This window comes from Miscanthus floridulus, chromosome 16 (assembly GCF_019320115.1).
Source record: "Miscanthus floridulus cultivar M001 chromosome 16, ASM1932011v1, whole genome shotgun sequence".
Taxonomy (NCBI): Eukaryota; Viridiplantae; Streptophyta; class Magnoliopsida; order Poales; family Poaceae; genus Miscanthus; species Miscanthus floridulus.
The window spans coordinates 116,105,962-116,128,077 of record NC_089595.1 but is presented as its reverse complement, the minus strand read 5'-3'; the positions used below and the strand labels follow the sequence as shown (position 1 = coordinate 116,128,077).

The following is a 22,116-nucleotide window of genomic DNA, read 5'->3' as shown; positions in this document are numbered from 1 at the left end:
CTGATGCTTATCCGCCACTTCTACTCTGCCAAGCGTACGTAGGATCGTTGAAACAGTCGCGTCGCCACCGCGGATAGCCACTCGTCACTGCAGGCCACGACAGTGCGCCTCCGAGTCCATAATCGCCACCTATCCTTACGCGTTTAGCTGTAGATGATGGTCAGCCCCTTAATGCCATCGTAGTGAGCCTAGTTTGCCCGGCGTAACTGCCGTTGCCGCCGGTGTGCCGCGTCGCCGCGTGCGGGTACGTCGAGGACCGCCCCGTTGCAAAGACAACACATTCTAGGGTCTTTAATGCAAAGCGTGAGTCTATAGTAATACTGTTCTGTTGCTCCGCGTGATTATTCAAAAACTCGAGCCCTCTTTTGCAAAACGCGAGCGCGCGCGAGCGCCCCTAGCCTTGGGCCGTGCTGGTGAAAGGTCCTAATATGGCTAGAGGGGGGTGAATAGCCTATTTAAAAATCTACAAATTAACTAGAGCAATTTGATTAGTATGACAAATAGCGTAATGCAAACTTGCTCTAGCTCTACAAGGGTTGCAAGCCACCTATCCAATAATTCTAGTTGCAATGATTACTTAGGCACACAAACTTGCTACTCCAAAGAGCTCAACTAGATGAATGTAAATAATAAAGCAAGCTCTCAATTCTAATTACACTAAAGAGCTTGTATCAACTAGTTTGCAAGAATGTAAACAAGTAAGTAGGGTGATTTTACCGCCGTGTAGGGGATGGACCAATCACAAGATGAAGATCAAGCCAATCACCGGGAGAATGCAAATGACAAGAGACAACCGATTTTTCTCCCGAGGTTCACGTGCTTGCCAACACGCTAGTCCCCGTTGTGTCGACCAACACTTGGTGGTTCGGCGGCTAAGAGGTGTTTCATAAACCTCGTCCACACGATAGGACACCGCAAGAACCGACCCACAAGTGAGGTAACTCAATGACACGAGCAATTTACTAGAGTTACCTTTCGGCACTTCGCCGGGGAAGGTACAACTCCCCTCACAATCACTGAAGGCGGCCACGAATAATCACCAACTCGTGCCGATCCTTCACCGCTGCTCCAACCGTCTAGGTGGTGGCAACCACCAAGAGAAACAAGCGAAATCCGCAGCGCAACACGAATACCAAGTGCCTCTAGATGCAATCACTCAAGCAATGCACTTGGATTCTCTCCCAATCTCACAATGATGATGGATCAATGATGGAGATGAGTGGGAGGACTTTGGCTAAGCTCACAAGGTTGCTATGTCAATGAAAATGTGCAAGAGTTGCCCTTTGAGCCAGCCATGGGGCTATAAATAGAGCCCCCATCAAATAGAGCCGTTATACCCCTTCACCGGGCAAAACGCGCTTTGACCGGACGCTCCGGTCATACCGACCGGACGCTGGCCCTCAGCGTCCGGTCACCCGATGGACGCCACGCGTCACCAGCTTCAAACGCTGTTCGTCAGATTTCAACGGCTACGAAGTTGACCGGACGCTCCGGTCAAAACTGACCGGACGCTGAAGCCCCAGCGTCCGGTCGTTTCCAGTAAGCTCCCCGAGGCATGTTTTTTCGACCGGACGCGTCCGGTCCACCTTGACCGGACGTAGCCAGCGTCCGGTGCTCAACCCTTAGCCACTGTGCAGACCCATCAGTTTGACCGGACGCAGAAACCAGCGTCCGGTGCATCTCAGGTCCAGCGTCCGGTGCAACACCGAAACTGGCGACCTCTCTGCCAGCTCGACCGGACGCAGCCTTTCAGCGTCCGGTCGCTGAGTGACCCAGCGTCCGGTCAGTAGACCGACGCCAGCATCATTTCGACCAACTCTATTTCAACTCTAACTTCTTCACCCTTACTCAAATGTGCCAACCACCAAGAATTTTGCATCCGGCGCAATAGAAAATAGATATTTCATTTTTCCAAAAGCGCCGAATCCCGCCTCGCAAGCTCAGCGGGAGGGAGAGAGGGACCCAAAGCCATCTCAACCCTGCAATCACCTTGTGCACATGTGTTAGCATATTTTCACAAATATTATCAAGGGTGTTAGCACTCCACTAGATCCTAAATGCATATGCAATGAGTCAGAGCATCTAGTGGCACTTTGATAACCGCATTTCGATACGAGTTTCACTCCTCTTAATAGTACGGCTATCTATCCTAAATGTGATCACACTCACTAAGTGTTTTGATCACTAAAACAAAATGGCTCCTACATTTTATACCTTTGCCTTGAGCCTTTTGTTTTTCTCTTTCTTCTTTTCCAAGTTTAAGCATTTGACCATCAACATGCCATCACCATTGTCATGATCTTCGCCATTGCTTCATCACTTGGAGTAGTGCTACCTATCTCATAATCATCTTGATAAACTTGGTTAGCACTTAGGGTTTCATCAATTAACCAAAACCAAACTAGAGCTTTCAGCTGGGCCACCGCGACGCGCGCGCAGCTGCGCAGCGCTGGGCTACCGGGCCAAAATGGTCGCCACCGGCGCTTTTCCTTTTCTAAGCATTTTCTAATTTAGCTTCTAAGGTAAATTTGTAAATTCAATATAAAATTGTGTAGTTAACCAAAAATTGTGAAACCAATTTTGTTAATTTCCTAAAATCATGATCTATTTGCTAGTATATTTTGTTCACATAGTTTTATAATATTTTTAGAGTTATCTGATTAAATTGAGATGCTTAATATTGTAAAATATAAACTTGTAGGATTTTTTGTGATAAATTGGTGATAGTTTTGACTTTAAAACTTTCACAGTAAATTATTAATATTATTATGTGCTCACTGTAATTTTTGTAGCTCCATAATAATTAGTTTGCTAGGTAGCTAAATGAGCCATAGTTCGAAAATATATGTTTAATCAATAAAATGCCGAAACACCTTAAGAGTTTAGGACTAAAACATTCGTTGGGAAACAAAGCCTTACTTGATGACGTGGATACGTAGACTAGTATGTTAGTCATTAAAGCTAGCTCGTTAGCTTGCGGAGCGTACTCGTATTTGAGAGTTGTAGTTGCCGTTGATTATTTACATCTCTGTGTTGCATCCACGTATATCATAATAGGAACAACGATGGATCATAGAGTCGACTAAAGTAGCGGAAAAGATGGTGCCTTGATGATCGTGTCACCATAATGGAATGCTAACTTTTAGTTATATCTTACCTAGACAAGCCCCGGTGCATAACCCCTATTATTCTACACTTTATCTTATGCTTGTGCATTAAGTTTTAAGGAGTTGAATGAAAACTATCCTATGAGTACTACTAGTATGTCTGGATCGTGTAGATTGCTATGCTATAGGATCCGGTAGAAGTCGAGTGATTACCTGTCACTCACGAGAGATTTGAAAGATATTATTGTTGTTATTATATTACTATCACATGAAATATATATGAATGATAATTGAAGACCGGCACGAAATGGTACTTTGGATCTGGACTTGGTTAGGCATTCGAGCGAGGCTCGGATTGCACTTGTTTCGCCCGTGTCGATTGAGGATTGTTCGTTGCTATAGATGGTAGTCAGGTCACAGACTTATTATGCTGAGCACGTACTTGCTTATGAGAGCGAGAAGGCTTGTTGCTCTCTTGTCGTGGGTTCCAGCTCTTTCCGGACCGACTGATTGAAGGCGGGGATGATGGATGTCTAAGCACCACACTGAGTCCGGGACTCAGAAGTGGGGGCTTGGAGTCCAAGTTTGGACAGGGAGCGGGACCCCTTGACAGAAGAGTGATAGGTTGGTCTTGCTGGTGCCTAGGGTACAAGTGGAGCATATGTTTTGGGGTACCCAGCTGGGATATATTGGTTCATAAATCATCGTGTGATACGGTACAACTTGGCTATGATCTAGCACCGTAGTAAGAACTAGAATATAAAAGATGATAAAATAATTCTAATTGCTTACCACCTGCTTAAAAAGTAGCACATGTGCTTACATAGAATGGTTAGTTAATGAACTAATGATGACTGCTAATGAAATTGAATATAAGGACACATGTTTAGTAATGCTTCCGCAGACACAATAACCCATAAGCCAGATAGCCTTCCGTATCCTTAGAGTCTTTTATTTTTCTCCTGTCGGATAAGTCTTATTGAGTACATTCGAGTACTCAAGGTTTTATTTCCCTGTTGCAGGTGATCGGAGGATGCTTAGAGCTGACTCTTATGTGTGAAAACCTCCTGGTGGGCTTAGAGATGATTTCTTTCACGCTACGCCCGTAGTGTTTATTTATAACCCTTACTAAAGATTTTTATAAGAAAAGATGTAAAATCTGTTAGCATCTCTTGTATATAATGCCCACTATGTTAATGTTCCACCATGTCCTTAAATTAATCCTGTTTTCCCTGTAATTCTGATAACATTGTTATATTCCGCTGTTATAATAAATTAGGGTAATATTACAGTACTGTAATAAAGTGATGTAAGAAATGACTTAGGAATATTGTAAGCTTTATTCTCTAATTTATGATCCTGATGGAAAAATGTGGATTTTCGAGTTTTCCCTTAGGGTGTGCTCGACGCAACTGCGTAATATAGTGTCCTCTATTGGGCACTTAGTGTCTAATAAAAGACAAGTACTCCTAGGAGACATTAGATTAGACGGTTCTGCCACATTCGGCGAGCTCGCTTGCCTCCATCATCTCCAGCTCCGGCGAGCCTTCCCTGCCCCGACCGCCCCTGCTGCCGTCAGCTCTCCTAAGCCGTCCATCGACCATTTCCACCATCTGGCCTACCTGCCTTCCCGGGCCAACCTATTCGCCGGAACCCTATTTGTCGCGGCGGAGATGGGGAAGAAGACGGCGGGCGCATGTGCAGGAGAGGAAGAAGAAGAAGGCAGCAGCGACAGGAGAAGATTCGGCCGTCCGCGCATCCGGTGGCTACAAAATCGATTGATGGGTGCTTCTAAATCACCCGGGCGATGTTTAGCTTTTTCTGTTTCGGTTTTAATTGTGCTCGTCCTCGCACGGTCGCACTGGGAGGAGAAGAGCAGCTGCGACTTCGAGCTTCCGTTCGGTACAGTTAGGTAAAGCGGCACTGCATGCCCATCTGTTCCCCGTATTTAAAGGAACATGCTTCATTAGTTGCGTTGGTTTCGCTTGTGTTTCTGACAAAGACGCTTCGATTCTTATAACGTAGTTTTCAGCATGTCAATGCTCACTGCTCAGCAGTGGTCACTGACTAGACGTGCTTATAGGTACGTATACTCCAACAGTAGCTTGCAGACGCCGATCAGAGAATTTGCTTACCCTGACAAATTATATATATACTTTTACTCTTCTCCATGAGAATTCAGCAGACAACCATACTACCAATCAGGTGATCAAGTCTTCGTTTGTTCGGAACCTAATCAAGAAGGTAGCTGTTTTCTAATCTGCTGCCCATAAAAACCGCTGAGAACCTGGAGACAGAAACCTCTGACGACAAGGCAATGAACACTCCACTCTAGCCTCATCAGTACATCATCATCATCCACTAACATAATCACATTCACAGGTGCTCACGAATTAACAATCCCCTCCAGCACTGTACTGTAAGCTTCAGTTCGGCATCAAATTCAAAGCAGGCACGGGCCCTCCTCTCTCTTGTCACTCTCTGTCTGTCACACATACACACGCAATCTCAGTGCCCCAATTATCTAATCAAACCATAAATTCCTCGATCCTACCCTGACATATATATAAAGTATTAAATATAGACTAAAAAATAACTAATTATATAGATTATAATTAATTTACGAGACGAATCTTTTAAGCCTAATTTATCCATGATTTAACAATAAAGTGCTACAATACTCACATATGCTAATAACAGATTAATTAGGCTTAATAAATTCATCTCGCGGTTTAGTGACGAATTATGTAATTCATTTTTATTAGTATCCGAATACCCGTACGAGGTGACAAGCTAAAACTTTACTCTCGGAACTATCACATCGAATCTTGCGGCACATGCATGGAGTATTAAATATAGACGAAAATAAAAACTAATTGCACAATTTGGTTGGAAATCGCGAGACGAATGTTTTAAGACTAATTAGTCTATGATTAGCTATAAGTGCTAATAAATTCGTCTCGTAATTTTCAGTTAGTTTTTTTTTATTAGTATCTGAAATATCTTCCGATATCCCGAAACATCCAATGTGACATCTAAAATTTCCATTTTACCAACTAAGGCCACGTTTAGATTGAAAGTTTTTTCAACCGGATGAATAGTACCACTTTCATCTTATTTGACAAATATTGTCCAATCGTAGACCAACTAAGCTCAAAAGATTCATCTCGTGATTTCTAACTAAACTGTATAATTAGTTATTTTTTTTACCTATATTTAATACTCCATGCAAACGGCTAAAAATTGATGTGATCGAGAGAGAGTGAAAAAACTTGGAATTTTGAAGAGAACTAAACAAGGCGTAAACACACCGTACACAAGGCCTCACTTCCTGTCTACCATTTCAAGAAACAAGGGCCAGACCTGCAGGGCCCACCGGCTCAGGCCCTTCAGCCACAGCCCATAGCAGCACTCCTCTGTCTATCTCTCTCATCTTTCTCCTCTGTCCTGTTTGCTCAGTTCGGGTGGGTTCTGCTCACCAGCCTCTACAAAAGCCCTACCAGTGCCTGTGGACTGTGGTGTGGTACCGTGGTGCAGGGACAGAGGTGGCTAGTACTAGGAACGAGTGGGAGCAGCAGAGCAGCGTACTCCTACAGCTACGTTCAGCTGAGCTTTGAATATAACCTCGCGCACACAGCCCAACACAAGCGCGTAGCTCTCCACTTCTCCAGTCCATTGCATTCCTCTGCTTGCTTCAAGAAAGCTTGAGCTAGCTCAGGGAAGGAGAAGGAGAGGACAACACAAGCAAGGCACCGCACCACCATGAGAACCATCACGGCGAGGAACCCGCACGACTCGCTCTCCTTCTCCAGGCGGCACTTCAAGTGGCCCGTTCTCGGCAAGAGCAAGAGCCACGGCGCCGCCACGTTCGGGGCCGACGAGTACATGAACAGCTCGGAGGCGGAGGAGGAGGACGAGGCGACCATGGCCTTCTCCTCCGCCTGCCCGTCCTTCCACTCCGAGGGCTTCGTCGTGTCCCCTCCGCTGAAGGCGCCGGGTGCGGCTTCAGCGCTGCACCAGCCGCATCCGCCGCCGCCGGCAGCGGCGGGGCAGAGGAGGAGGAAGGTCCGGACGGCCGTCTCGCGCCTGCGTTCCGCGCTGGCTAACGCCGTGGCCGGGCGGCACCGGCAGGTGGGCCTGGGCGCGCGGCTCACCGGCACGCTGTACGGCCACCGGCGCGGCCACGTGCACCTGGCGTTCCAGGTGGACCCGCGCGCGTGCCCGGCACTGCTGCTGGAGCTGTCGGCGCCCACGGCGGCGCTGGTGCGGGAGATGGCCTCGGGCCTGGTGCGCATCGCGCTGGAGTGCGAGCGCGCCAAGGGCTCGTCCGCCGCGGCCGCGCTGCCCTCCCCCGGGGCGGGGGGGCCGGCCGGCGGAGGCAAGAAGCTGGTGGAGGAGACGGTGTGGCGCGCCTACTGCAACGGCAAGAGCTGCGGGTACGCGGTGCGGCGCGAGTGCGGTGCCGCGGACTGGCGCGTGCTCCGCGCGCTGGAGCCCGTGTCCATGGGCGCCGGCGTCATCCCCGCCGCCAGCTGCGGCGGCGGCGAGGGCGACGTCATGTACATGCGCGCGAGGTTCGAGCGCGTCGTGGGATCCCGCGACTCGGAGGCCTTCTACATGATGAACCCGGACAACAGCAGCGGCAGCCATGGCGGCGGTGGCGGCCATAGCGGGCCAGAGCTCAGCGTCTACCTCCTCAGAGTCTGATCGCCCGCCATGGCGCTGGCACACCTGTCGCGTCGATCACGCCTCCCTGTTCTTTTTTTTTTGTGCTGTGCATGCCAAGCTGTGAAAATGGACTGGGCACCAGGTGGTGGTAGCTGGTAGCTTCAAGCGTAGTAGCTGATGGATATGGGGATTGGGCATGGAAATGTTTTTGTGGTGATCGAATGGTGATGGTAGTGGTTTCAGGTTTGTAATGGCTCTGAACTCTGAAGCTGAATAGTTGTAGTAGTAGCACCTTGTTCTGCATATGGTGTGTAATGCTCAATAAAGTAGCCCGTATTACTTACTAGCTTCAAATCTTCAATTTCGCATCTGAGACAACTGAGTTTATTTTCTTCTTGTATTGTAAAATTCATGAAGAAAGAGCACAAAAGTTCTCGACTTTTTGAAGCATATTACGAGAGCAACGGTGAAAGACTACTACGCGTGTATTCTTTTGAAGCATAGTACCGTGTATTTTCCGCTACAAAACTGTACATGCAAAGGTTGAGCGATCGAATTCTGGCACGAAAGCAGGTCACGTTGGGCAGGCAGGACAGTTCGCCATTGTTGCTCTCAAAAGACTCGAATTCTGCCTGCTTTTATGGTGGGCCTGTACCATTCCTTTGGTTTGGCGTACAACTAGCTCGTCTGACTTTTGTTACGTTTTGCTGCTTTTTCCATATCTGATTTCCTTCTCAAAAACCACCTACAATACTTCAAACCAAGTTTATGAATCTGTGAGTTGTGGTGCCAGTTGCACCAAGAATCACAACAGAAACCTGGCTCTCCACCCTCCAGCCTCGCAGCTTCCTTCAAAAAGTATATGGCCATGTTTGGTTCTTACCTCCTAAAATTTTTAGGAGCTAAAAGTTTTAGGAGCTTTTAGTAGCCATCTAAAATCTTCTAAAAATATATTTGGTTCCACCTACTAAAAGTGACTAAAAGCAATAAGTACTGTTGAACGGAGACACTTTTGTCCTTCTTCCTCCTACCCCTGCTACCCCTGCGCTCTTCCTCTCGCCTCCGTCGCGATGGCCGTCGACGGCGCGGCGCCCGCCGCCTCCCGCTCCGGCGAGGCCGGCTCCACTGCAGGCGTGCGCCCCTCAACCCGCCGCACCACCAGCCGCCTGGGCGAATCTCGGGCTAGAGGAGGAACAACCCCATAGGCGAATCGGCGATGGCGACCCACCCGGCCTCCCCGACCGCCGGCGCCGACTGGGGCTCCATCTCGGTCTCCGTCGATGACGAGCCCGACGCCGGCATAGCCTTCACCTCCACCAAGGCGCAGGACCTCGCGTAGCCGCTCGTCGTCGCGCAGATCCCCTTCAAGATCCAGCCCGGCCGCCGGCGTCCAGGGGGAGCAGCGGGCCGCCTTCGTCGGGGGAGCGGGAGGGCGGCCTGGGGCTGGGGGCGGCGGATCCGGCAGTGGGAGCCCTGGCGCTTCGACAGGTCCAGCAGCTGGAGCCCCGACGCCGTCGCTGCTTCCGCCGGGTTTGGGCGCGAAGGGGCGGCGGATCCAGCGGGGGGAGGGCGCGGACTGGAGGCGCGAGGGGGCGAGGGCGGCGCGAGGGGGACTGGAGGAGGGAGGGAGCGGCGGCGGGGTTGGGGAGGGATCGGGGCGGCGCGAGGGGCGGGCCCATGCAGCGGCAGCGGGGGAGGGAGGGTGGGAGAGAGAAAGAGGGGTAGTGGCGGTCTAGATGGATTTTAGGAGGTTTTAGGAGAGGGTGGAGCTTCTAAAGTTTTGATCCCTTCTAAAGTTTTTAGAAGATTTTAGAAGGAGTTGTTTGGTTCTTTAAAAAATTCTATCTAGATTTTAGCTCCTAAAATTTTTAGAAGAGGTAACCAAACGAAGCCTATATATAGGGGGTGTTTGGTTCCTTAGATCGGATTTTAGTCCCTGTCCCATCGAATGTTTGGACACATGCATGGAGTATTAAATATAGACAAAAAAATTAACTAATTACACAGATTGTGACTAATTTGCGAGACGAATTTTTTAAGCCTAATTAGTACATGATTTGACAATATGGTGCTACAGTAAATATGTGCTAATGACGGATTAATTAGGCTTAATAGATTCGTCTCGTAAATTAGTTTCCATCTATCTAATTAGTTTTTTTAATTAACTCATATTTAGTCTTCCTAATTAACATTGAAACATCCAATGTGACTGGAACTAAACTTTAGTCCCGCATCCAACACCCATACTACTCGTGTAGTAGTACAGCAGGATGAGCAGCGAGCAGTGGGTGCTCCATGCCCGAGCCTTGTTTAGATCATCTCCAAATTTTAAGTTTTTTCACTCTCTTTTCATCACATCAATTTTTAGCCGCTTGCATGGAGCGTTAAATATAGGTAAAAAAATAACTAATTGCACAGTTTAGTTGGAAATCACGAGATGAATCTTTTGAGCCTAGTTGGTCCACGATTGGACAATATTTGTCAAATAAAACGAAAATGATACTATTTATCATGTTGAAAATATTTGCATGGCCCTAGTCGCACGGACACCGGGGAAGGTAGGCATAGGCAGGCTGGTGGTGATAGGCATGCATCATGAATGCCTAGTCGCGGTCGCATCCCCGTTTCCCATCCCGAGGCACGGTGCGGACTGCGGACTGCAGCGCCATGCCCGAGCAGAGAGCAGGTTCCTAACCTGTCGCTTGCCCACTAGTACTCGTAGGCCACGTACACTGGCCTTTGCTTGCTACTGTAGCGGCACCTCAGCACGGCATCGGACCAGAGAGGGTTCGGACTGCACCCGATCATCAATGCAGATGGAGAGAGATCACAGACGACGGTACTACAGGAGCGCAGCTTTCAGCTGGTTTCGATGTGGCTTATCCTAAACTATGATAAATTTTTAATTAGAATAGTATTTTTTTCTTACACAAACTAATCAGCAGTACTTCTTCATGAACCAGCAGCAATAAACACAGGATCAGCCCACCCACAGCCGAAATCAGCCTCCCGTCATCTTTGGGTTCAGGCCATTTCTATTCTACCGTCGTCTCCCTCCTACTGAGGCCATGACCCATGGCAATGGCGTAGGGATCGCCGTGCTCTTTCTGATGCCCACACCCACAGCCCGCACAGGCACGCATCAAGCAGTGCAAATAGAAAAAGTGCCCCTGCTGGCTGCTCTGCCTGCTGGCTGAACGGTGATCATTAGCGCACCAGCCATTTGGGTCTTTGGAGAGGATGCGATGCAGATCCAACGCAGCAGGTCCGCAGGTGGCCCGATAGGCGGCCAATGGCCCTCCATCATTCTCGCATCATTCACCTTGTTGATGATGACGATGATTACCACCCACCGTGCATGGTGCCCATGGTGGGGGGTGGCGGCGGCGCGGCGCCTGCTTTTGCAGGACCCTCGTCTGTCTGGGTAACGGAGCGCGGCAATCGATAAAAGAGCGGGGAGGAGACTGCTGTGTCTGTCTGTGTGTGAGGTCTCCGTCTCTCTGTCTCTGACGGGGAGAAACCGGCATGTGATGTGATCCCTCGACGGCTCGACCCTCGCTTTGGCCGTCGATCCGAGGAGCATGAGCATGGAGCCGAACGCACACCACAGTAGCTGCCGGCTTCTGTGACGTCCGAGGCAGACTGGGAGATCTTCTCCTCGGACTCCGGACTTTTGCAGTCCGGCGAGGCCATCGCCCTTGACGCCCGGCCGCTCGCAGAGGCCGCAGGGGCAGGCGCAGGCGGCCTACCGTTCCCGGCTGCTGGCACGCACTGACGCCGCACGAGACGGCAGCCTGAACGCGGGGCACTCGCACTCACCTAGTCACCTGCCTGGCTGCCCGCGGTGCCCGTGCGGAGCAACCACAGTTAGTACCGAATTTTTTATTTTTTAACATTTTTTTGATTTTTTTCACAAATATACCCCTAAGGTAAGATTTTAAAATCTGAACCCTTAACTCGGGTTAGACGTCTCGGCGCTATTGTTGATGACGCCAAACTCTTGGGCTCGTCGCAGACGTGGCGGTGACATGGCAGCCAGCTCGACGCCAGAGATCTTGACGCCGTGCTTACTGGCGCCAAGTCTGCCTAACGTATGGGCCCTCATTTCCTTTCTCTCTTGCTCTCCCTCTCTATCTCGCACCAACATCACCACCGCAACCAGCGCACCGCGCCTGAAACGCCGCTGGCGCCGCCGCCCGTGCCCTCGCCCTCGCCCGACCGCCCTTCCCCGCGCCCTTCGCCGCTTCCTCGGACGTAGCCGCGGCGGCCACCGCACGGGACGAAATTCTGTGTCGACATAGTGGCATATGTTTGTGTGACATTGCTTCTAGAATTGATTAGGTGAGCCATAGCTAGCCCAACACATTTGTTGCTTAATTAGGATCTTTGCAAGGTGCTAGAGAACATAGATAGAGGGGTGCAATCTTGGCTAGACCGATAGTTTTAATTCCGCATTTGTTTCGGTTTTAGAAACGACTATTCGTCTCCCTCTAGTCGCCATCTCGACCCTACAAGAGGTCCGACGTATCCTTAGTCGGATAAAGGGGTCGGGCAAGACGGAGCCCGCGACCTAGAGGTCGGGCGAGGCGGAACCCGTGACCTAGAGGTCGGGCGAGGCTTTGCCCGTGACCCAGAGGTCGGGCGAGTGCAGGGCCTGCCCCCAGAGGTCGGAGGTGCCGTTCGGGGACTGGATCGTGGTCTAGACCTGTTATTGTATCTGGGCCGGCCCAGACGTGTGCTGTCGTTGCGCCGTCTGCTGGGCCGAGTTTTGTAGGGAAGTGGGTCTATTGGGGACCCGAGCTTATAAACCCGACACAACTGTGTCTTGACATTTTTTCTTATACTCCTCAAGCTATCAAATGTTGTACTCAGAACAAGTATAGAAAAATGTGATGTGACCCATCGTTGCACATTGTCTTGGCATTTTGTCTTATGACAATTTAATTAAAGGGCATGTTTGGTTTAAGCCTCGAAGACACATGGCTCCCAGGTGGTCCCAGGTAGACTTGTCTATGCAGAAACCAAACATGTCCTAATAGTGTTGTGTCTAGGACTCAAAACAACACCACATAACAATACCACGTGAATAACTTCACCTAAATGCCATATATCCAATGGCTAGATTTTGTGCGCAAGCAATTTCCTCATAAAGTTGTAGTTTTCTCTCTCTCTCTCGTTAGTTTATTAACTGGTCAAAGAATGTATGTGACACGGTACCAATATGAGTAGCCTTGTTAAAAGACGAAGATAATGTACGATTAGGCACGCGTAAAGCACATCGTGTGACCTTGCTCACGTTCTAGCCATTGCCCACGGCCACGCGATGCAAATCCCATCACCTTCTTCATCTCTGGTTCAAGCGCCACCGCTTCCCCTTAGCTCTGACAGCATAGTCCTCCACCATTACTAATCCCATACGTTGTTCCTTCTTCAGCCAACATTTTCGCCACATGCGCCACTCAAATGGCCTCTTTCACTGCCCGATGGGTGCCGCTCCTACCGATGTCCGTGTCGTCGTCTTGACGGCGACCACCACTGGTCCGATGGTCGGCTAGCGATCCGCCTAAACTTTAGTCGTTAGTCATTGTCATTGGACTAGACTAATTACGAAATTAATTGCATAATTTACGACTAATTTGCGAGACGAATCTTTTAAGTTTAATTAGTCCATGATTTGACAACGTAGTGCTACAGTAAACACGTGCTAATGACAGATTAATTAGGCTTAATAAATTCGTCTCGTAGAGTACTGACAGATTATGTAATTTGTTTTTTTATTAATATCCGAACACCCCATGCAACACCCTCACGTGACAACTTCTAAATTTTAGTCACCGAATCAAACACCCCCTAAGTCCAGAAACCATGTAAGCCCTGAAACCCTAGTCTTGAACTCTAAGGAGGTGTTTGGTTCTTTAGTCGCTCCTAAAATTCATGTCACATTAAATGTTTAGATACTAATAAAGAACATTAAATATAAATTAATTATAAAACCAATTACATAGATGGAGGCTAATTTGCGAGATAAATTTTTAAGCCTAATTAATCCTTCATTAGCATATGTTTACTGTAGCACCACGTTATCAAATAATGGACTAATTAAGCTTAAAAGATTCGTCTCGCAAATTAGTCGCAAGTTGTGCAATCAGTTTCATAATTAGTCTATATTTAATACTATATGCATGTGTCCAAACATTCGATATGACAGAAAATTTAGCAGGTACTGCAGAAACCAAACATGCCCTAAGTCGGCGAGGTCTTTATGTGCGGCTACAGGGTGGTGCCCTCCGTGGGGAGCGACTGTAGATGCGCATTGACAATAGATAATGACATAACGTCAATGAGATGAGATGACAGCTTTTTTTTTGAATCTGAGATGAGATTTGCGATGTTTGGTTGGCTGGTTCGTATCGTTGCTGGTTTGTAAAGAAGTACTACTGACTGATTTGTGTGAGAGAAAAATACTATCCTAACTAAAAATTTACGATCGTTTACGATAAGCCGCAGCCAAATAAATGATGGTTTCTTTTGGACATTGTTGGAACTTCAAATACCGAGCGGGCGGCCGTGTACGACTGTTTTTTTTTTGTCTGAAAATGTGTACGATTGTTTAGAGGGTGTTGGACTGTTATGATGGCCCTCGAGTCTGTGACCGTGCGGCCCACATTCCATTTGGATATGTGATGGCCGTCTCGGCCCAGTAAAGTATTATGCCCATTGAGGCCCAGAAAGGCCAACTGCAATATAAGTCCAGCCGTCTCCTCCCCACGCGAAAACCCTAGCAGCTCGGCACTCCCTCCAACCAACCCCCTCGAGGTGGCGGCGCGCTCGTCCCCTCCCCTTCTTCTTGCTACTAGTCTCCCTCGCAATTCGCCACTGACGTTCATTCCGCTTGCTTGATTGTTCCAGGTATTCCATACGCAGTCGGCCGGGTCCTCGGAGCGCAGGAGATGGCGTAAGTTCTCCCACAGAAATCTTTGCTTCTTGTGCTATTGTTTATAGTCGCGTCATGTTTACACATGGTCATGGCGACGCTATATCGCCTTGCGTGGCCGTCGTTGCCCGCTTGTGACTCTTCGAGGAGCAGAGTAGGCAGAGGGGAACGGTGGCAGAAGGGAGGAGAGGAGGTAGCGCTGGCTGCTATGTGGAGCGGTTGGTTTCGGATGCTAGCGCATGGTTATTTAGCGGGCTGTTTGTGGTTCAGGTGTATAGTGGACTGACAGAGCTGCAAGGGTTGGCTGATCTAAGAGTTGCAATGGCCCAGCCATCTTATCATCTTTCGCATTTTGGTGGTTTATAGAGAATTATATTCATATAAAAGCAACATTGCTGTACAACATTGGAAGGCGATCCAATCGGTTTTTCCCTGGTTTTGATCTGGGGATTGCTGCCAAAACACAGGAAGGCAACCCAGCTGAGTCTTCATATTTTGTAAACCATAACCATGGTAGATTCTGGCTGGGTTTTAGTTTGGTGAGTTTGTTTAGTAACCGTAATAGTGATTCACTATGGGTATTTGTATTGTGAATTCGATTGTTTGGTGATTGCTGCATGCCTACAACACAGGAAGCTCATCAGTTCATGACAAAATTGTGCTTTGGCAGGGATCAGGAGACCCCAGCTGTGGTTGAGGCACCTACCCCGGTTCTTGGGGAGCCGATGGACCTGATGACTGCCCTGCAGCTCGTCATGAAGAAGTCAGGTGCTCATGATGGCCTTGTGAAGGGTCTTCGTGAGGCTGCCAAAGCCATCGAGAAGCATGCTGCTCAGCTTTGCGTGCTTGCTGAGGACTGTGACCAGCCTGATTATGTCAAGCTGGTGAAGGCTCTCTGCGCTGAGCACAATGTCCACCTGGTTACTGTGCCTAGCGCTAAAACTCTTGGCGAGTGGGCTGGGGTGAGTTAAAGAATGCTTCCTTAGGAATATACCTTGTTTTACTTTGTGTATCCATCTCTTAGATGGTCCAAGCAATTAATATGGCTTACATTGTTCTGCCTAATGTTGAGAGAGGAGAATACAATATGGTTTTGGTATGTTAATATGCATGTACATTCTGTTTTAGTTGCGCTGTGAGTTAACATACAAATGTGCTGAGCATGCCATTCTCCATTTTTGCTTTGTACTTCTCAGTATCTATTGCATTTCATTGTTGTGTAAAGTGAGTTTTAATCTTAACAACCTTCATCTATGGTCCTCTGTAGCTTTGCAAGATTGACTCGGAGGGCAAGGCGAGGAAGGTTGTAGGCTGCTCCTGTGTTGTTGTCAAGGTGACTTATCGATTTCCTACTCTACCACTACAAGCAACTACTTCCAATTATATTTGGATAAAACTGAATTTTGGCTGCTTCATTTGGATCATCAGGACTATGGCGAAGAATCTGAAGGCCTTAACATAGTGCAGGAGTACGTCAAATCGCACTAGATACACACTAGATACAGTGTGTCAGTATCTGGAACTTGTGTTCTACACTACATTTTGCACCTGAGTTTAAATTTGTGCTTGGTTCTTGGGCTTTGCTAGGAGATTAGAACATATTTCAAGTGAACCAAGGATTCATGTGAACGATTTCGATATCTCAACTCTTGTTTTGAAGTGCTCTCATCTATTGTTAATACAAATCAGCAAGAGCTAGTATTCCGCTTGTTCTTCCTTGTACTTGTCATTCCGTTCGGATTCGCGCTGCTGCCCATTCTTTTGATGGTTGTTTATGCAGGGTGGGGGGGGGGGGGGGGGGGGGGGGGGGAGTTGTTCCTGTGATGTAGCCCCTCTACCTCTGTTTATGCAGGGTTTGTGTGTGTGTAGACGCGAAGAGTCTTTTTAGACAATATAATGCTTCGGAAAGAAACTTGTTAGAATCAGGCATGGTGAAACAAAAAATAGCATTTTATTCAAAACCAGACATTTTGTATATCTTAAGTTTAGGGCTTTTAAGTGGAACAGGTACCTCTGTTTATGCAGGGTTTGTGTGTGTGTGACACGAAGAGTCTCTTTAGACAATATAATGCTTCGGAAAGAAACTTGTTAGAATCAGGCATGGTGAAACCAAAAATAGCATTTTATTCAAAACCAGACATTTTGTATATCTTAAGTTTAGGGCTTTTAAGTGGAACAGGTAGGAAAATATTTTAGTTTGTGATAGAAGAAATTTCGTCCCAACACAACAATGGACACTTTAAAAAGCTATGGTAGAAGGGAGTATATAGTTGTAGCATTGCAGAAGGCGTCATAGGCTTTCCATTATTTGAGCCTACTTTCCAAACTGAAAAACATAAATAAATAAAAACAATTGACTGGAAACTGTAACTGAAAATCAAGAAGCTGGAAGCTGTTTGATTGGTTTGTTTTCTGGTGTGATCCAATCACAGCGTCATCGTATTATGCTATTTTTTGTTTGTTTGATGTATGATGAAAAAAGGATTCCGTTTCCATTACCTCTGGGCTCTGGATTGCTGTTTCCTTTGCGTTAACCTTGCCGCTTGCTGGTGGTGGAACCAACCAGAAACAACACCCAAGTGACAAACAAAGGTAGAAAGCATATCTGCACACTGTTGGGGGAAGTTAAATATGCCCCAAAGGGCATATACTTCGTATCCAGCGGCAGTGGGGAGGGAGCATATGTCCTTAAGGGGGAAAAAAATAACGTCCCACATTGTTGCTATTGGAACTCTGAAATCCAATATGAGACATCATACAAAAAGGAAAATATGGCTTGAGTTAGCATGGACATTAGTTCAATAATTTACGATATTCCAAATCAGAAATGAGTTCAAACTTACGTTCTATTTGGAACTACTCTACAAAACTCTGATTCATAAACTTCACTGTGGAGCAGCTCATAAAAAAACCCACCTTTATCATGGAACATCATTTGTTGAGTTGCACCTGTTTGGCTGTCCCCTCCACGTTTTGTGGCTATTGTTGCTCTGCTTCACGTTGTTTAGCTCCACTATGTACAGAAAAAAAAAAATGGAGTCGAGAGAGCACCTAAAGCGGTGCTAAAAAACTCTAGTTTTTTGTGGAGCTGCTCTATGATGAAATTTGTGGAGTAGAGTTAGTGGAATAGCCCTAGACAAATTTTTGACACAGAAAATGGACAGTACAGTATGTCTTTTTTTTTTTAGCAAAAGTACAGTATGTCTTATGCAAGGGCGGATCTAGGGCCCGGGCTAAGGGGCTAAGGGGCTGCAGCACGGGTCTAGCCCAAAGAACATGCGATGGCCGTATCAGCCCAGTAAAATATTATGCCCGCTGAGGCCCAGAAGGCCCGTTATCTGCAATATAAGGCTACCAAAACTCCCAGCCGTCTCCTCCCCACGCGAAAACCCTAGCAGCTCGGCAGTCCGTCCCCTCGAGGTGGCGGCGCGTTCCTCCCCCTCCCCTTCTTCGCACTATATAGTCCCGTTAGCAAATCGCCACTGACGTTCATTCCGCTTGCTTGATTGTTCCAGGTTTTCGCTGTCGGCCGGGTTCTCGGAGCGCGGGAGAATCACGTAAGTTCTCCCACCGAATCTTTGCTTCTTGTGCTAGTGTTTTTAGTTTGGCCTCATGTTTACCTTGAGGCGTTTGCCGGGTCGCCACATGGTTAAGCTGCATCGGCTTGCGTGGCCGTCGATGCCCGATTCTACCTTCTAGCGTTTGGTTTTTTCTGTCACCGGCCGGGCTCGATTACACCGGCGACGTAGTGTGGCTCAGAGGATCTGAGTAGCGGCGGCTGCTGTGCGGGACTAGCGACGGCATCGGTATTTAGCGAGGCTGTTTGTGGTGTTTAGGTCTACAATGGGCTTACTGAGTTGCAAGGGTTGGCTGATGGCATCTTGTCATCTTTCGCACAGAGAACTAGATCCGGCCCCTGCTGATGTGGTCGTTGTTGAGATGAGATGCTATTTGTCCGCGCTGGGTTCTCATATTGGGATTTGAATGAATCCTTGAACCATTTATAACATGTCTTGATTCTTGAACCTTTATTGCCTTAGATCTCTAGTTGAGGAGGGCCTTGTTGAGATTTGCTCTGGTCCTTAAGCGTTTATGTTGACTTGTAGTGGTCTGTACACCAAGTATATTTTGGTGTTTTGACCATAGTTATTTGTTACTGGTCTCAATGCGCTTCTGTTCGGTTTTCTGCTAAGCCTGTTTGTATTTTTCTGGTGCTCCACTGTCCTGCAGTTCGACACCTTCAACACCATTGTTGTTATCATATATTACTGCTTGATTTTTTTATTGTAACAGATAATAGATTCATGTTACTCTGATAATTTGATTTTAGGTTGATTTGCTTTAGATTCTTGGGTCTGTTGCTTTACCATTTTACCTCACCCCACTTGGTCATGTAGCTAAAAATTGGGAACTAATTGATATGACGATTTCACTTATGTAGCTAAAAATTGGTAAATAACTGATAACTGATATGATGATTTCTGATGGTTTGTGCAGGATGAAGTTCGTTGCTGCGTACCTGCTTGCTGTCCTTGCTGGGAACTCCAGCCCCTCAGCCGAGGACTTGACAGCCATTCTGGAGTCAGGTAATTTTAGTTAACTGCCATTTCAAGGAGTGCAACACATCCAATGGATAACTCTTGTTACTATTAACGCTGCATGTCTTTATGGAAAAGACTCAATTCTGCCAATAGCATTACCTGCTTCTTGAATTTAGGGATTCTTGCGGGTTTTTATGTTTAACTACAAGTTAACAATTATGTAGCACAGTTGGTTTGATTTGTGTTGGTAGTGTATTCATCACAATAGTGATCCTGTATTCACTGATTCCTACTTGTACATGTTGCAGTTGGCTGTGAAGTTGACAATGAAAGGATGGAACTCCTGCTGTCCCAACTGAGCGGTAAGGACATTACCGAGCTTATTGCAGCGGGCAGGGAGAAGTTCGCTTCAGTCCCGTGTGGCGGCGGCGGTGTAGCTGTCGCGGCAGCTGCCCCTGCTGCTGGCGGAGCTGCTCCTGCAGCTGAGGCGAAGAAAGAAGAGAAGGTGGAAGAGAAGGAAGAAAGTGATGATGTAAGATCATTGTTCTCCCATTCTGGCTGCACAATAGTTTTTCCTATCAAAGCAGCAGTACTAAACTATGTTCTGATATTGTCATCATGAGCAAAATACTACTTTCTACACTCTAATGCCCTCACACTTGAATTCCATCTTGATATCATGGCCACCAATTCTTTTGCACTGCTGTGTTTCCTTTGCCGTTGACTACATCCAGAGACTTGACTATGTTGATTATTTTTTTCTGCAGGACATGGGCTTCAGCCTCTTCGACTAAGATGCGCGGTCATCAGAGTATTGTTTTGGGCAGTGGAATCAGACGAAAACCAGAGTCATGTTTAGATTTTAACCTTGTTTTATGTTGGAAATTACTGGAAAGACAGCTACTATCTTCATATTTTATATTCAGCCGTAGATTGCTATGCTGGTTGGGGTTTACTGGTGAACCAAAGTTTTTCTATCTTATGAATTCGTTACCTCAGTTTCCTGGCTGTTTAACTATTCTGTCACATCTCGATATTTTGCCTCTTCATCCTTGTTTTCTAGTATAGGTATTTGCAACTATGAAAGCACTTCATATTAGGCCTTGTTTAGATCACCTCCAAATTCCAATTTTTTTCACTCTCTCTCCATCACATCAATTTTTAGCCGCTTGTATGGAGTATTAAATGTAGGTAAAAAAAATAACTAATTGCACAGAGTTCGAAATCACGAGATGAATCTTTTGAGCTTAGTTGGTCCACGATTGAACAATATTTATCAAATAAGACGAAAGTGCTACTATTCATTGGATTGAAATTTTTTGCAATCTAAACATGGCCTTAGTCAGCCAATTTTCGAAGGAATTAGATTCCTTTGTTTTGATTACGTCAGCCTATGTTTGAATGGAGGAAACCGGTGCAAAAATATAGGAAATTAAACATTTACCGCAATCCCTTGGAAATTTTCCAATGCGCGTGAAGGATGGACTGACGACGTGCTAATAGGGATGGACTGACGATTTGCTAATAGCAACCGTGGAGCATCATTAGCAGTACCTTGCATGTTAGCATCTCTTCCCCAACTCTAATGCTACGGTGAGGGCGTCCGGCGAATGCAATGGTCCTCCCCTCCATATCCAGCGACCTTTTTCGCGCTCCATCTCCCGCCGCGGCGCCTTACTCCCAATCACACTGCCAGCCGCAGGTGCTTGCCCCTGCCATTCTGTTCGCTAGGGGTGCTCGCCTAGGTCGCATAGTGCCCACCACTCCGCTGGCGCACCGATGATCTCCATGCGCCGCCGTCGAGCTCCACAACGATGAGCTCTATTCGTTCAAGCGACAAGGTGACATTGCATTGAAAACGCAGGTTACAAACGTATGTTTCAGTGTTTCAAATATATGTTGCAAGTATTTCGTATGGATGTTGCATGCAATGGTAATAGATCCGGATGTTGCATATGTTGCAATAGTTGTACACGTATGTTCCAAATGTTTCATCTGTTTTTTGAGACGTATATTGCAAGTGTGTTTGTTTGGATGTTGCATATGTTTTCCACATATTGCAAGTGTTTTATCTGGATGTTGCGTATGTATTGCAATGGTTTCAAGTGTTTCATGTGTTTTTTTACAAATGTTTCAGACGCATGTTTCAATCGTTTCATTTGTGTTCAAATGTTTGTTGCAAGTGATGTATCTGGATGTTTTAAAAGTAGATCGGGATGTTGCATGCAATGGTAATAGATCGGGATATTGCATATGTTGCAATAGTTGTACACGTATGTTCCAAATGTTTTATCTGTTTTTGAGACGTATGTTGCAAGTGTGTTTGTTTGGATGTTGCATATGTTTCCCACATATTGCAAGTGTTTTATCTAGATGTTGCGTATGTATTGCAATGGTTTCAAGTGTCTCATGTGTTTTTTTACAAATGTTCCAGACGCATGTTTCAATCGTTTCATCTGTCTTCAAATGTTTGTTCCAAGTGATGTATCTGGATGTTTCAAAAGTAGATCGGATGTTGCATCTCCCTCATCGCTTTCTGCTGTCTCGCCTTGGTGTCTCCTCATCGTCTTTTGTTGTCTTGCATCCTTCTCAGACTGCGGAGGGGGCACGGCGGGGGCCGGTGGAGGGGGAGCGCGGCGAGATGGCGGCGCCGACACGAGCACACACTCTCCCTTTTTGTTACGCAGACAGGTAGCGCTTCGGTCCCTTCAGTTTTTCAATTACACGGGATGCTGAGATGGGACGGTGTTGTTGGTGGGCCGCGAGGCAAGCCTACGGTTGGATGGCTAGTCACAACGTCAGCTGTGTCCCGGGCACACACGTGCGCTTCTGGAACCTAGACTTTGTCGTCACGACAGAGGGAGGG

General features: G+C 47.1%; 3 protein-coding genes across 3 annotated transcripts; all 3 read left to right on the top strand.

Moving 5' to 3' along the window:
• Positions 1–6,661: 6,661 nt before the first annotated feature.
• On the top strand, positions 6,662–8,103 carry LOC136513954 (protein MIZU-KUSSEI 1-like). Its single transcript, XM_066507929.1, has one exon. It carries the CDS (start codon positions 6,870–6,872, stop codon positions 7,812–7,814), a length of 945 nt encoding a protein of 314 aa, XP_066364026.1. The 5' UTR covers positions 6,662–6,869; the 3' UTR covers positions 7,815–8,103.
• Positions 8,104–14,505: 6,402 nt separating this feature from the next.
• On the top strand, positions 14,506–16,425 carry LOC136513212 (small ribosomal subunit protein eS12-like). The gene is made up of 5 exons (XM_066507202.1): positions 14,506–14,591; positions 14,685–14,730; positions 15,380–15,671; positions 15,977–16,042; positions 16,138–16,425. The coding sequence occupies exons 2-5, from the start codon at positions 14,726–14,728 to the stop codon at positions 16,195–16,197; spliced, it is 423 nt and encodes a 140-aa protein (XP_066363299.1). The 5' UTR covers positions 14,506–14,591; positions 14,685–14,725; the 3' UTR covers positions 16,198–16,425.
• Positions 16,426–18,054: 1,629 nt separating this feature from the next.
• Positions 18,055–20,248, top strand: LOC136512618 (large ribosomal subunit protein P2A). The gene is made up of 5 exons (XM_066506581.1): positions 18,055–18,129; positions 18,225–18,266; positions 19,207–19,295; positions 19,559–19,782; positions 20,018–20,248. The coding sequence occupies exons 3-5, from the start codon at positions 19,208–19,210 to the stop codon at positions 20,042–20,044; spliced, it is 339 nt and encodes a 112-aa protein (XP_066362678.1). The 5' UTR covers positions 18,055–18,129; positions 18,225–18,266; position 19,207; the 3' UTR covers positions 20,045–20,248.
• Positions 20,249–22,116: the final 1,868 nt, after the last annotated feature.

What these genes read in the sequence shown, in the direction of transcription:
- LOC136512618 (XM_066506581.1), top strand. Translation starts at nt 19,208, where the DNA reads ATGAAGTTCGTTGCTGCGTACCTGCTTGCTGTCCTTGCTGGGAACTCC. An exon ending in GACAGCCATTCTGGAGTCAG is followed by an intron (nt 19,296 to 19,558) that starts GTAATTTTAGTT and finishes TACATGTTGCAG; the next exon opens with TTGGCTGTGAAGTTGACAAT. An exon ending in AGAAGGAAGAAAGTGATGAT is followed by an intron (nt 19,783 to 20,017) that starts GTAAGATCATTG and finishes TTTTTTCTGCAG; the next exon opens with GACATGGGCTTCAGCCTCTT.
- LOC136513212 (XM_066507202.1), top strand. An exon ending in CTCTTGGCGAGTGGGCTGGG is followed by an intron (nt 15,672 to 15,976) that starts GTGAGTTAAAGA and finishes GGTCCTCTGTAG; the next exon opens with CTTTGCAAGATTGACTCGGA. An exon ending in GCTCCTGTGTTGTTGTCAAG is followed by an intron (nt 16,043 to 16,137) that starts GTGACTTATCGA and finishes TTGGATCATCAG; the next exon opens with GACTATGGCGAAGAATCTGA.
- LOC136513954 (XM_066507929.1), top strand. Translation starts at nt 6,870, where the DNA reads ATGAGAACCATCACGGCGAGGAACCCGCACGACTCGCTCTCCTTCTCC.